At 35.5% G+C, this 14,706-nt stretch overlaps 1 protein-coding gene across 2 annotated transcripts; it reads left to right on the top strand.

The window, feature by feature from the left end:
* The first annotated feature begins 509 nt into the window (after positions 1-509).
* LOC122403626 lies at positions 510-5,828 on the top strand. Of its 2 annotated transcripts, XM_043407246.1 has the most exons (8): positions 510-647; positions 810-1,020; positions 1,100-1,273; positions 1,361-1,562; positions 1,743-1,935; positions 2,771-2,856; positions 2,936-5,592; positions 5,629-5,828. In XM_043407246.1, the coding sequence occupies exons 2-8, from the start codon at positions 834-836 to the stop codon at positions 5,826-5,828; spliced, it is 3,699 nt and encodes a 1,232-aa protein (XP_043263181.1). In that variant the 5' UTR covers positions 510-647; positions 810-833. The 2 variants fall into 2 exon arrangements, with proteins under 2 accessions (XP_043263181.1, XP_043263180.1); XM_043407245.1 differs by having other exon boundaries at positions 2,936-5,828.
* Positions 5,829-14,706: the final 8,878 nt, after the last annotated feature.

Here is a 14,706-nt window from a genome sequence, read left to right as displayed (position 1 = left end):
TTGTACATTTAAATAAACTTTATATAATAGTTTTGTACGTATTATATTTTATGCAAATGTTGACGTGTAAAATAACAAATTAATTGTAAATGAAATTTGTCATTTCTATTTTTAAATAAATACCCAGAATAAATCTTAATTAACGCGAAACTATAATAATAGTTCCTCCTTGGTGACTTTATAATAATAATAACTTTTATTGTCTACAAATAATAATGAACATAATAAAAACATTTATTTTGAAATGTTTGAACATTAAAACATAATAATCTGTTTCAGTGATCTGTTTTAAATGTCCACCCTGTATAAATAATGGTAACACCATCATCACAGTTTATACAGTTGGTACACTCTCCTAATTTTTGTGTCGCTGAGGTTTCGTACGGATGTACCAACAATATGTAACTAAAAACATAGTGAAAAAAGTTAAAGTCCCTACATCCCCTTAAATTCCAAAAGATACCTATCTATAGTAATTATTATTTATGCATCATGCATTGACAAAATGTATTAAGTTCTGAGACTCAGAATCCGAATGTTTATGCGTATAAAATGGGATTTCACATGAAAACGAGACATTAGCTATGACGCTGTTCAATTAAAAACAAAAACGCCGGGCGATTAATTGTAAACCTTATAATTTGAAGGTGAGTATACACGTGTTTTATTGTGTATGTAGGTATATTCGGTTTGCTTAATTCTATATTAACTCAAAAGAGTACAAATTTGACTAATATATTATAATAATTATAAACTGAGTGATAAACAGTATCTTTCAATTTAAACAGTATTTTTTAATTCTGTTACAGATATATAATCTTTCTTAAAGAAAGATGTCTCACATTAAGGCACATGATATATATAAAAAGCCTCGTACAAAAGACATCAAAATACAAGAAGATGTCACATTTTTTCAAATGGGTGTTAGTCAAAAGATTTTAGATGGATTAGCATTTTGTGGTTTTCAAAAGCCTTCACCAATACAGTTAAAGGCTATTCCATTAGGACGATGCGGACTTGGTATGTACCATTTCAGATTTATATTATGTTTAAGATAGCTTTAACTGCTTGAATTTATAATTGCATATGTTGATTATAGACTTAATAATGCGTGCTAAGTCAGGAACTGGGAAAACTTTAGTGTTTTGTGTAATTGCACTTGAAATGATTGATGTACTAATATCATCTGTACAAGTATTAATAATAGCACCTACTAGAGAAATAGCTGTACAAATTTCACAAGTTTGTTCATCCATAGGGTGCGAAATAAAAGGTAATTTCTTTAAAATATTTAATAAAATACTCTTGTCTCCTGAATCGTTATAATTGTGCTATAAATCAAATTATTTTATTATTCTAGGATTAAAAGTTGAAGTATTTATTGGAGGAATGGCTATAGAGGATGATAAAAAAAAGATTAATGGTTGTCATATAGCTGTTGGAGCCCCAGGCAGAATTAAGCATTTAATTGACGAAGGATTTTTAAAAGTTGAAAATGTTAGATTATTTGTACTTGACGAAGTAGACAAATTATTGGACACTAGTTTTCAGAAAGACATCAAGTTAGTATAATACTAATTATATCATTATAGTATTTTCTGAGAAGTTGTTACATGATTATCCCTTCTACTTTTGTGTGTATTTTGCTTGCTGCTACTGCAAGGTGACAACTTAACAGAAAATTATATACGGATATTATTAAAGATATAGCCATATTATATATGATATATTTAAATTTCCAGTTATATCTTTTCAAAATTGGCATTAAATAAACAAGTTATAGCATCAAGTGCAACTTATCCAGGGGACTTAGAAACATTTTTATCAAGATACATGTGTTCGCCAATTCTAGCATCCCCAGGTGACGGACCACTACTTGTTGGACTACGACAGTTTGTAACAGTTACTGCTTCTCATCCAAATGCCATGAAACAGGTAAGATTTAGCTTTTATTTCATTAAAACCTAGGCTGTACTTCCACATGGCACTTACAGCCGACCAATATGAAATTCAAAGGGGTTAGGGGTGATGCAGAATGAATGCCAACTATACAATTTTATCTTCGGTAATTTAATAGTTTTTGAGATACTCAATTAGGTTTAAGTATCTTTTATTTCGTCGCGGAGCAGAGAACTATTTGCGGACCGGAAATGGTCTGACATTATACATATTTAAATTGGATTGGTATAATATATTGCAAACTAGCCTTTCCCGAACGTTAAAATTAGACTTTAATGTAAAAAGAGGGAGTCCATTATCCTTGCAATACTTTATAGATTTGCTCGAAAGTAAAAATCGTACCGCCGCTGAAACTTTATCTCACTCGCACTTTCTGGAAAGACATTCGGGATTCCCTGAAAGATCTATGCCCCTTCAACTTTGGTCACTTTCAGTCCCGAACACCGGCCAATATCTAAGGCATTACTCTATGTCTTTATCGTTGCAAGACGGACAGAAGCGAAAGCATTTGTCAAAAATGTTTTCATTAACCAAGAACGAAAGTTAGAGGTTAAATACCGCCCTAATTCGAACTATACTAGCGGGAATCTGATTGCATATACATATAATTCTTAATATTTTTTCATTAATATCTTGGAAACTGTTTAATTCCCGATTTTAAAATTGTATATTTAGAATCTATTCTTTCTCCACCTACTCGCCTCTAAATTTCATGTTGATTGGTCGCGGGTGTCTTTCGGAAGAATATCCAAAACATATTTGCATGAATATTTTTGAATTACAAGAGCCTTATATGTACCTTATATTTTAGGTTCAAATAAAAGTAGATGAATTAATTAAAATATTTAATAAAGTTTCATTCAAACAAAGCTTGGTTTTTTCAAATTACCAATCAAGGTAAATATAGATGTGTATTTAAATTTAGCTAATAGTATACAATATTCATATTCAAAATTACAATTTTTTTGAATTATAGAGCTCAATCAGTGTGTAATAAAATTAATTCTATGGGTTTCAAAGCAGCATACATTGCTGGAAATCAAGACATGGCAAAAAGACTTGAGACAATAAATCAGTTAAAAACTTGTAAATTTAGAATAATGTTAACAACTGATTTAACTGCAAGAGGTATAGATGCAGAGAATGTGAATTTAGTTGTTAATCTAGATGTGCCTGCAGATGCAGCAACATATTTACATAGAATAGGAAGAGCTGGACGTTATGGATCTTATGGTATTTCTATAACAATAATTGCAGAAAACGAACTTGAAATATTCCAAAAATTATTGGATTCTGTCGGGGGTTCACATTTTTACGTTTTGAAACTTTCAAATTATCCAGATGACATTTGGAGTACTTCCAGTACAAAGTTTGAAAAATTCTATGCAAAATCTAATATTTTTAACGAAAACCAAATTGAAATTGATAATGATATTAAAGTCACAAATGATTCAGCTATAACAGTTGCAGACATAAACTTACAGAATAATGTAAATTTAGAGAATATTTTGTCATCAGACAATGTAAATAACGAAACTGTAAATAATACACAAATTTCTGAAGTAGAAAGTGTAAAAAATAACAGAATTACAAATGTTGATAATTTCTATAAAGATATTCCCGGGATAAAAAATTCGTTTAATATAAATAATAAAATAAAAATTAGTTCTATATTTGTGGAAAACATTGATGCCACACATGAACTTCAAAATACTGAAAAAAGTAAGGCAAAATCAATAGTTACAAGTTCATATAGTTGGTTGAAACCAAAAGTTATACATGAATTTAAATTAAATCGTTTATCAGATAATCTATCCAAATGGCAACAAGCTAATGACAATGTTAAGTTTAATGTTGATTTAACAGATATTCAAGGAGATGATTTATCTATTTCTAACACCGAGAATATCGTAGACTATTTGAGATACAACCCTCATAAAAAAAGTTTAGAAGAAAATTCTGAAAATATCGATTTATGTTCTGAAAATGCTACTTCTAAAGAGATTGACAGAACAGACGAATTAATAGCATCAGCACAGGAGATTCATCTTATAGATGATAATAGTGTAATTTCCGATTCGAGAGTAGTTTTAGATGAAATGCATGATTTTACAGATACTTTGGTTATAAAAGAATTGATCGGACGTATCTCCGAATATATGACAGATTTTAGTAAATGTGATAACAATTTATCGTTAAATGAAGAGGACTTAATAAAACAAGCAGTCATTTGGAAAGAAAAACTTAATTTTGAAATTACGTTATTAAATTCTTTAATGCAACCCATGAAAGAATCTGTTCAAAAATTAATATATTATGAACATTTACAAATGCTCAAAATATTTTATAATGTGCAAAAACAAGCTCTCATGTGTACTTATCCAGAAATACGGAATGATGACGAAATCAATGACACATATTTGTATTCTGGATGTGCTGTAAATGAAAATTTATTACAATTATATAAAGAAATAGAAGATTTTAAAACATTACATAGAATAAATGGACAAAAATTTGATGCTTATTTTCCATATCCCATTAAAGAAGATTCATATATGCCAGGTCTTATGATCTTGAAAGAAGATATAGAAAGTTATCGTAATGCATTAAGATATTTGAGATCAAATCCTCATCCTAGAGAAAAGTTGTTGCAAATAATAGATTTTGTAGCGTTCATTAGCGAAAACAAAAAACTTGAGTTGATGGAAAAATTGAAAGGTCAAAGAGGCAGGTCGTTTGATGAATTATTAACAGTAATACAAGGTGAAGTGCCAGGCAATGAATCGGATAAAAATAAATGCACGGAGCTAAAAATTAATTCATCAGAGCATATTAACGATGTAAATCACGTTAAAAATGGTACTCATTCCAGAGATTATATTTTGCATAATGAACCTGCTGATATTCAAAGTATAGAAGATACTACCGAAGAAAGAAACATAATTACATATGAAGAGAATTTAGAAAAAATAAATAGCAAATATAATTCTTCTAATAATTTTACTACTTCAGTGACAACAGAATCTATTAGGGCTGATTCTATTAACATTCAAGACTTTGTATCTCATGAAAATCATAATTTACGACGTAACTCATCATGTAGTTTATCAAGCGATGGTGACGATTTTAAACAAGTTATGCGTAACGGCAAAGTACTCGTTAAAAGTAAATTTCATAGATTGAAGAAGAAAAAGAAACAAAATAATAATATGTCTATACAAGAGACATACAATAAACAATGTACAACGGCTTCCAAGTATAGTATTTCACATAATCAGGATAGTGTACCATGTAATGTTTCTGGCATATTTGAAAAGCAATCTAAATCAGAAATTCAGCCAGATTCGTTATTACAATCTACAAAAAGTGATTACTTTAAGACGTGTTCGCGAAATACAAAATTAAATTCACATATAAATAATGCACAACAAAATATCCAGCATGCATATAATTTTCAAAATTCATGCATAAATAATGAATCTTCTGGATCTAATGTAGATGGACAGTACTTTCCGTGTACATCTATATCTGACGAATTTGTAACATCAACAAATGATGCATTACAGAGCTACCTTAATGAGGATTTACAACAATATGAACATAAAAGGCAGTTTAGACATAGACAACATCATACTTCTTTTTCTAATAATGCACACAATGTGACTCATATTCCTCACGCAGAAAATTGTACTTATTTTTCTGATAGCTTGAATCATAATTTGCCAAATGATAAAAATAATTTTGATCATTCACCAAACAAAAATATTACAGAATATGAAAAACAAATTGAACAATTTTTATCATCTCTACGAATCGAAACTGACGAATTGCATTTAAAATTGTACAAATTGCAAATGCTTCATGATTAAATTAATTATTGTATATAAAAATAATAGCTATATTGTAATAAAAATTTGTATGTAAAATAATATACTGTACTATTATACGTTACATTTTAACGTTAAATGATTTTATTTATTTGAATGTTATCCGCCGGCTGTGAGTTAGGGGAGTCGGATTTCTAAGGCGTTTCTTTAAGGGGAGGCAAAAAAACACCTTACGAAACTCGTCTCGTGAGAATTTGGGGTACGCGCTTGCTGTGTCCGTCCTTTATTCGCAAAATAATCGTTTGAGCAACCCACCTACTATACTTCAGTTGGTCACCACATGCTATCGAGTGAAGGAGTCTCTTGATCGCGTTCGCGAGTATCGTCACTGTGTTAATTAGCAAATCTATCACTTTTTCACTCTGCAAATTACGTTTGCCCGTAAAACTTATACGTAACGGTACACGGTAAACTTATGTTATTCTTTAGAAAATATTTTAAGAGGGCCTCGACTTGTGTAATACAATAATATAAAAAAGTAAGCTTTTGAATGTTCGGTACATTTTAGTTTATTTAAATTGTAACTTAAATTGTACTCCCGCAACTTCTACTCTCGTATGCTAGAGGCGCTGTAAGCGTTTGAACTACCAATGACGTTCGTCACGTGATTGAATTTATTGAAATTAGAATCGAAAGCCTTCGTAGTCAAGTGCGTTTAAAAGTTTCGAAGTTTTTGTGTAATTTATATTATTTCGTTCGGTTTTATCATTTGTGTATCGTTATCTGGGATCGAAACATCTTCCGATTAAAGAAAATTCGGACATTTAGATTCTCATCAAGATATGTTTAAACCTAAAACAATGCCAGCGGACGGAGTACGGGATAAAAGTCAGTTGTTCAGGTAATTATAATTATTCATATAATTTTATTTACATTTATTTATTATGTGTATTAGATGTAATATAAAATGTAAGGTAGTATGTAATTTCTATATGTATATTGATTATTAGCAGTGATGCTATTACGATCTTCTGAGAAGAATTTATTGGTTATTAGTACTTTTAATGATACAAGTTATATTAACCATTCAAGTATACTATACGTATAGTTTTTACAATAACGTACAAGTGGTTTACAATAAAATTATGTAAATTATACAATGTACGTGAATTTGTAATTTTGATTATAATTATTGATTGAATACTCTAAACAATTTCATATTACATTTGTCATATATTACATAACATCGTATTATAAAATAGAAAAAAATAAAAAAATAATTGTATACTTTAAAATTCAAAGTTAAGGTTATATCTTGAATAATTTTACTTTTTAATATGTTGCTTCTTTTGTTCTTCTGCATATCAATAAATATTACAAATTTTACAAATTTATTAACATGTGATGAAATAATACTTCGGTTTCTGGATTCTTGTTTAGGGAACGAGGCTTTGCAAGGATCACTCGGTTATTGAAAGACAAAATTCATGTCGAATAGCGTAATTAGTTAGGTATGGGGTTTGTTTTGGACACTAGTCAGTTGTTATTCCCACCAGTGTCTGGAACTGGCTTCGTGTGACTAGACTCCGACCTTATCTAAGGTATACAAACAAGCGTGCCTGAGACCTTCCATCGATAATGTAGCTCCTTAGTTTACTCGCATTCAGTGAAGGGAAAAGACACGAGATTTTCTGGAAGACGTACCACAAACGAGGTATACGAGTAGATATTACATCCAATATATTTTCTCGGCCCATTTTTCTGGGGATCTAGAGCCTCATTACCATTTTCGCGTGACTCGTAACATTACCAACAGGTTACAGAAATTAACACAAGAAGAAGACAGAAATTTTATTGTTTTTTAACGGAATGAAAGCTGTACGGTCCAGAATTTAGCATCAATCGATTGATTTATGATTATGATTGTACCTCAATTATTTCTGCGACAGTAGTATTCTTTTCCGTAAATAATGTAATTTTAAAGACATCAAATTGCACGTTCTTGTTGTAGTGAAATTAGTATGGAGAATTGGATTTTCCCAGTAGCGCACGTTGGCCACTTTATGCACTTGATTCGTGTTGCACCGAGGGTGAATCAAATGGACGATAGCGTGACAATCTTCTTTATTGACAAGCATAAAGGCAGCGGTCAAGTAAGGTAAGTGCAGAAACGCATTATTTTATTTTCACCATGTGTCAGACTGAACACATAATTATAGACGTGACTTAAATGAGTCTTCGCGTAATAAAGGCTATTAACAACCATTATAAAACTATTATAAATAAGAGTCGATGATTAATTATATCTTCATTGTTGCTTATGGTCAGAAATCCAAATACTTGTTAAAATAAGTTTTTTTTACGAGAATACAATTATTGTATTGTACTGTACGAGACCGTATATAAAAATACCGGAAGAATTATGTCTTTGAAAGGGAGCCCGTACGATCTTCTTTAATTATAAGATGCGTCCTATGCGTGTATAATACGTAGTTTGCAATTCGTACATTACACGAAGATAGAGCTATGGATAAACCGTGCGCTGACGGTGCAGGGCGTTTAAACCGAGAATTATTTTTCACTCGCGAAAAGAGCAGAAGCGAAGTGTCTGCTCTCGCGGCGATTAGCATACACGAACACGCCACTCGGTGTACATTTCGGATAGCCGTAGCGCAACGTTACATGTGTCCTCCCGTACCGAGACAAGCATCAGAAAATTGTTGACAGGTGGTACCAGCTTCGGTACCAAGAGTTGCATCTCACTTTCGCCGTTGCGTGATCTCAATTCACATGACAACTCTTTTGTGGGAAATAAAACGATGCAATTAATCGAGACGTCCTCCTACACAAAGTGAGTCACCGGACGTTAAAATGTATATAAATGTATGTAATAGCATTCATTGAGACAAAACTTGGAAATATAGTTCAGCAAATAAATATAAATAAATCAAAGGAATAGCTGATTATGTTGTAATCCTGTAGATCCAACTTGTAGCAACAAAATCAGAGGATCAAGGTCTAAGATTACCCCATAAGGAGTTTGTAACGTGTTTCTCATTTCAAATACAGCGGAAAACGGTGTTAATGGGTTCTTTAATACTTCTTGCGCGGAATTGTTTATCATTGTTACGCGTTGTTGCAACGGCATTATTGAGCGTTGTACAAGCACTGAAATCGGACGTTTGCAACGATAAAAGTCGTGCAATACCATTGCACGCAACACAAAGGGTGTACGATACAACAACGAAGTATTGAAAGTCATAACACCGCATCGCGCGAGTGTAATGTACATAACGTACCACAACGTTTGAACATGATTCATGACGTATACGGGTTTTATTGTTCTGTCATGGTTCTTTGTATGTGCGTCACTCGACGATATGAATGACTGCTCTTCCATTATGAACGTAAGGTCCGATGTAGACATTTAAACTCGATGTATGTATTAAGTTGGGAAGATAATGGTATAATATCATATTTTAGAATTTGATTGCGTTACGATTATATTCCGACTATAACGCGATACTGCTCCATTAGGGTTCGCAAATTAGGCCACGTTTTTAGGGAAGAGGGAGGGCACAAGAACTGTGACAATTCGTGACTTAGAAGAATTTTGTTTTATTTGAGAGATATAGTGTTTCTTTTTAATTATAATTCTTCGTATATGGCTCACACCAAGGTTCGACCACGATTGAAATATAACGTAACGATACTCTCTATTTTTTTAGGGTAGGGGGGACATCTTGCAAAAAGTTTAGAAACCACTGACTTAAAATCTCGACAACCACGTGTTTCTTTTCGCTTCTATGAACTTGTTGTCGAAACGAGTATAGACTTTCGGCTCCCTTATTGACCACCGCGGACATCTTGAATATCAGTTTACACGGGTGGAGGATGGTACACGCGCAGCGATGAAAAGTTGTCACAGTCGGTTAATCTACGTGGAAGGGGTAGGACTTGGTAGACAAGACGAGGGTGCGCGGGGTGGAGTAAAGAGGGGTTAAAAGGAAAAAGGCTGGTAAAGTAGCAAAGGGAAGCCGACACGGTGCGCCGCGGCGATATCTGCCAAGAAACTGGTGGCCGTGATGTAGCGCTCCGCCGGGACTTGAGTTATGTTTCTCAAATTACCGTGGATATATGTCCGTATACCGTGAGTGAAGCACGCGAATTATGCCGTTGTCAAGACTTCTCTGTGCACTTATGGCTCCCGCTAATTCCTTATTCGACGAACGCATATTTTGATTACAATCAATCGCTTAGAACTTTAGATGCGTCCCGAAACATGCAAAACGTATCAATCTAGAACGTTTCAATATTCGAACGAGAACTTACAGTCGTAGAAATATTCAACGATGAGTATTTTGCAACTCTGGACGATTACTTTATTAACGATTAAAAAAATATATAAAGCTCGTTTAACAATAAAAAATAAAGAATGACTTCAAAGTATCTGATATTTATCGAGACATCAAGTTTGATGCTTAACCCTTAAGTAGATTATTGTAGCAAGTAATCTTCTATTAGTTCATTATTTTTTAAATGTTTTAAAGGAAAGTTGATTTCCATATACCGATTTGGTAAAAATCAACATTAAATGAAGTAATTCAGTTGGGATTGAGAGTCCACTTAAGGGTTAAAGTTATCTACCTTGCTATTATTGAACAGAATGTTTGCTAGAATCTTGGAACATTAACTATGCGTAACCATTAAAGTGAATTACGACGGAGACAAAAATTTGCCAATTACTAATAATTGCTCGGCCGCATGATCGGGTACCGTGAGTAGAATATCGCCGTGATAAGATCTAAAATATGATGGCATCGACCGTTTTTCGACGAAGTTATACATACGTAATCGCGTGTACCCACGCGCAGGTGCCGATCGTGAACGATCGATTTGCATCGCCGGAGCCCGCAGGATGCAGGACTTTCGTTATTCCTTGGCGTTTTGTATGCTCTGCGCGTCTTCTTTTTAATGACTTAACGCTACCGATCCGCATAACCACCGTCCTTTGCTGAGAAACCGCCGCAAAGAGAGCAAAGACCATGCCATTAAAGCGCTAGGATGAATATGTTTTTATTGAACCATACACTGGGGACTAACGTTCGGAGCCGTTGCCTTTTAAAGTCAATGTGTGAATTCCGACAAGAGCACCAACTCGGACTTGGAATTGAATGGTTTTTATACGTAGCGTAGGTAATTACTGGATTCACTAACTTGCAGTGGGTTTAATGTATTTCAGGCGTACCTACTCGTTCCTGATGTAATTTAGTGCGCCTCGTCACTGATATCCCTATCGATTAAAACTCGAAGACATGGAACGATCGTGTCAATTACCTTTTACTTTCCTTATTTTGAAAATATATTTTTTGTAATTAGCCATCATCAACTATTCTACGTAGATTACATATAAGGTCAGTAATATTTTTTAGAGTATCGGAATAAATGGAAGTACATAGTCGTAAGCAACTCGTGGCAGGAATTACTCTACTTTGTCCTATCGAGTGAGAAGGGTATACGATTAAATTTGCGCGGTGATTTTTTTTTTTTATCGTTTCGACGCGTTTTTGATTTTTCGTCGGCTTCATACGTCGGTGACTCTCTTTTTCGTCGTCAAGGAAAGGTCCAAGAAGCTCAGTTGTGGGGGATCGCGACAATGGACAATGGCGCAATAATCTACAATAGAGATCCGCTTGGAGATTCCATGCCGAATGAATAGGGCCCCTAGGACAATCATCTCGTAAACTCGGCTTCCTTGCGTGCCCCTCCCTTCGTCCCGCGGCTTGTTCTTCTGCTCCGTATTTCACGTTTCGTGGTTATGCGAACGCAAGAATCTGAATCACCTACTTATGCGAAAGTGTCGAGTAAGGAAGTTCCCTGTGTTCCGTAGAATGACTTGACCTTCGCTATTTTGTATCTGGGTACAGTTATTCGATCAACGCGCGTCCTTTTTGCTCAATGTTCAACGGCAAGAGGTGTACAACTGTGCATAACATCTGCAATGACGCGAAACGGTCTCAGCTTTTTTTTGGAGGCAGGAGACCATGACGAATTGTACACGGAAGTACGACCAATTCTAAACGGAAACCTCTATCGCGTACAAATCCTTTCAGGTTATATTTTATTCCTACCACAGTTTGTAAAAACGATAGCACAAATTACAGTGAATAATAACAAAAAAAATATTTCTGTTTAAGTAAATTTTGTATAAGGAAGCTGCTTACGCAAGTATTAAGCATCTTGTATAATATTTTTCTATCATTAAATTCACTGAATAGGTAATATAAAAGTGGAAGTTTAGAATTCAAAATTCCTTCATTATTTTGTGCCAGAAGGGAAAGTTTCTTGACACGTTTTTCAACCACAAGCTTTTCCCGTTTGAGATGCTGTCTACGTTCGTTGAAAGCGCACGATAACGATGGTTTTCGGAATGTTTGGAACGCGATTCGCGCGAAAGCACTTACGTAATGGACCCTTTCTCTTTTTATGTCCGGTACCGAGTCTAGAGATCCTGAGCATTCTTCGAATTTCTGGGAAAAAACGACGTCGATGTCACGAAATACGCGATCGGCGTAATGTCTCCCCATACCAAGTAGTAAATACCTGCCATGGCTGAGACTCGACTCGTGTCCCGGTTCTTTGAATACCGGTATGGTAGGAGCACGTCGAGATTTTCACCCGGTGTCTTAATCGCATAACTTGTTCCTGGTAATGCAAGCGCGGCTTATATTTCCTGCTTTTTTTCCCTCGCGAAACGTTTATCGCCGCATCAGAAACGCCAGAGGAAAGTTCACGGGTTGTAGAGCACAAATTGCTCTTCGCTATTTGAGCGTCTGTCCTTGTCGCGTTACGGTCCCTACTGCAGAATTATTTACAGTTTACACGTATTTTAAACTTAGATAATTGCCGGCGGAAACCATTAAATTGACACGGGAAATTAATTTTAATTAGATTTTCCACGAGGATTGCCGTAGCTTTTTTGGTTTTACGGCTACCTTGTGTTGAAATATTCGTTGCGTGTATATCGTTGCAGTTGTATGTTTTATGCAATGTTGAATAGTACACGCGATGCGTCTTGTGCTCTCGTTTATTAGTTTTCGAACTTTTAGTCAATTTCTGCCACGGAAATTAATCGTATTTCATTCATTCAAAAAATATAGCTACTTACGTTACACGATTACATAAAACTGCTGATTTTATTTTATTCTCGTGTCTAACGTTGCGAGACAGATCGAGCAGTTTTTCTACAGCTGACTCGATGCTATCGATTTCAACGTGGATCACTCGCAATCAACATAAATGCTTCATGCAACCTGAAGGTGTGACGACGCAGATCCGAGCCGATAATGCATCGCGGCTGCATCAGTCTGCATCTGCACGTGCATCGCGTGTGCCGCGCGGTGAATTCGTTCCGTGAGGTCGCAAGATTCCTAGGTGAACGTTAGAGGTTGGTGTCGTCCAATTGGTAGCCTTGAATTCCGTGGTATCCAATGGTCGACGATACTACACTTTCCAGGAAGAGGTGGCCCACCTGGTATCGAAGTAACAGGATTGGCTGCAACAAAGTGGGGGAAATTACAGTAGATGGTGAATGCAATAGTCAGCCATCAAAACATTTCGATTTCCTATTACAAGCTTCATCTATTGCATCGAGTCTGGAGATAGATTTGCAAAAGATGCAAGTATTGTAACAATATTTTATCAAAACTTTGCTTATATAAAACAATTATATCGAACGTCATTGCAATACTCGTTATAACAGGGGTCTTACGAACCATCAGGGCTCAGAGAAGTATACTTTGAAAAATTCCGCGCTAGATCACCAGTTTCCATTTTTCTTATCGCCTTCCACGGCACGTCCTATGTATCGGTTGGTTTCTTGGAAATTATCGCTTCCTTATTGCAGAAATCGATACGGTTCAGATTTAATGGCTCAGCGATCAGGCGTATCGCCGCATCCAGTTGCCTGTCCGATTCCAATTATTTCCCATAGCAGTTGGTATCTGTTTCCATCACTCAGACCATTCATCATCATTAACGCTCCCAGATGAAAGTGTACAAGTATATTTTGAGAAATGTAAGGGCAACGGGTCGAATTGGTAACACCTATTCTACTGCGGGGGCGACGTAATCAGTACCGGGGGAATAAAAGGGTGTAGCTTTAAAGAGTGCCCGAGGTGATGGCAGGTCAGGGCCGGGAAGGTGGCACAAGAACACGTCTCAAGTCCCAGGAGCGTGGGCGCCAGTTGGCATATCACGATCGTCGTCAGGTTGCTCTACACATATCGGCGGTTCTTAGCGAAAAGAACAAAAGGGGCCGCCATCGGCGTGGACCAATCGCGAGCTCGGTCGCGGCACGATTCGACCCCGAAGAATTAACATCGACCTCGCGGTGATCGGGTCCTCGATCGCGATCCTCCTAACCCCTTCTCCGCGTCCTCCCGCTCTTGTTTCTCAGCCGATTGATTCGTCCTGGTTCGCTCCTAATTGATTATTTGCTACGTAACACCGACGCGAATCTGTTCTCCGGAACGTTCTCGATCGGACGACACGTGAGATCTTCCTAACAGAGTTAATCGGGTGTCGCGAACTCGTTTAATTACAGTTGCTATCCCGAAGGAACAATTTTATGCAAATCAATAAAACATAGTGGTAGAAGTTGACCACATTTTGGGTGGATTCGGTATCTGAAACTTGAACCCTCGTGTCTATTTTCGGGTATTTCATATTTTGTTCAAAATTGTTTAATGTTCTCATCGAAATTCTACGTTCGCTGGCTCGTGAACGTTATCAAGGGAGGTATTGGGAATTGTCGATTGTTATCTCTGTTAGGCCCGAAGGAAACACTCAGAGTGTGAAATAAATATTTTGTGTAAAAGTCTGTCACGATTCGACGTTCAATTTCACGCTCAAGTTACGT

The sequence above is a fragment of the Colletes gigas genome, unplaced genomic scaffold (genome assembly GCF_013123115.1).
Source record: "Colletes gigas isolate AHSC1104 unplaced genomic scaffold, ASM1312311v1 Colletes_gigas_Sc00066, whole genome shotgun sequence".
In the NCBI taxonomy this organism is placed as follows: Eukaryota; Metazoa; Arthropoda; class Insecta; order Hymenoptera; family Colletidae; genus Colletes; species Colletes gigas.
Note: the sequence above shows the minus strand (reverse complement) of the source record. Positions and strands in the feature narration are given on the sequence as shown.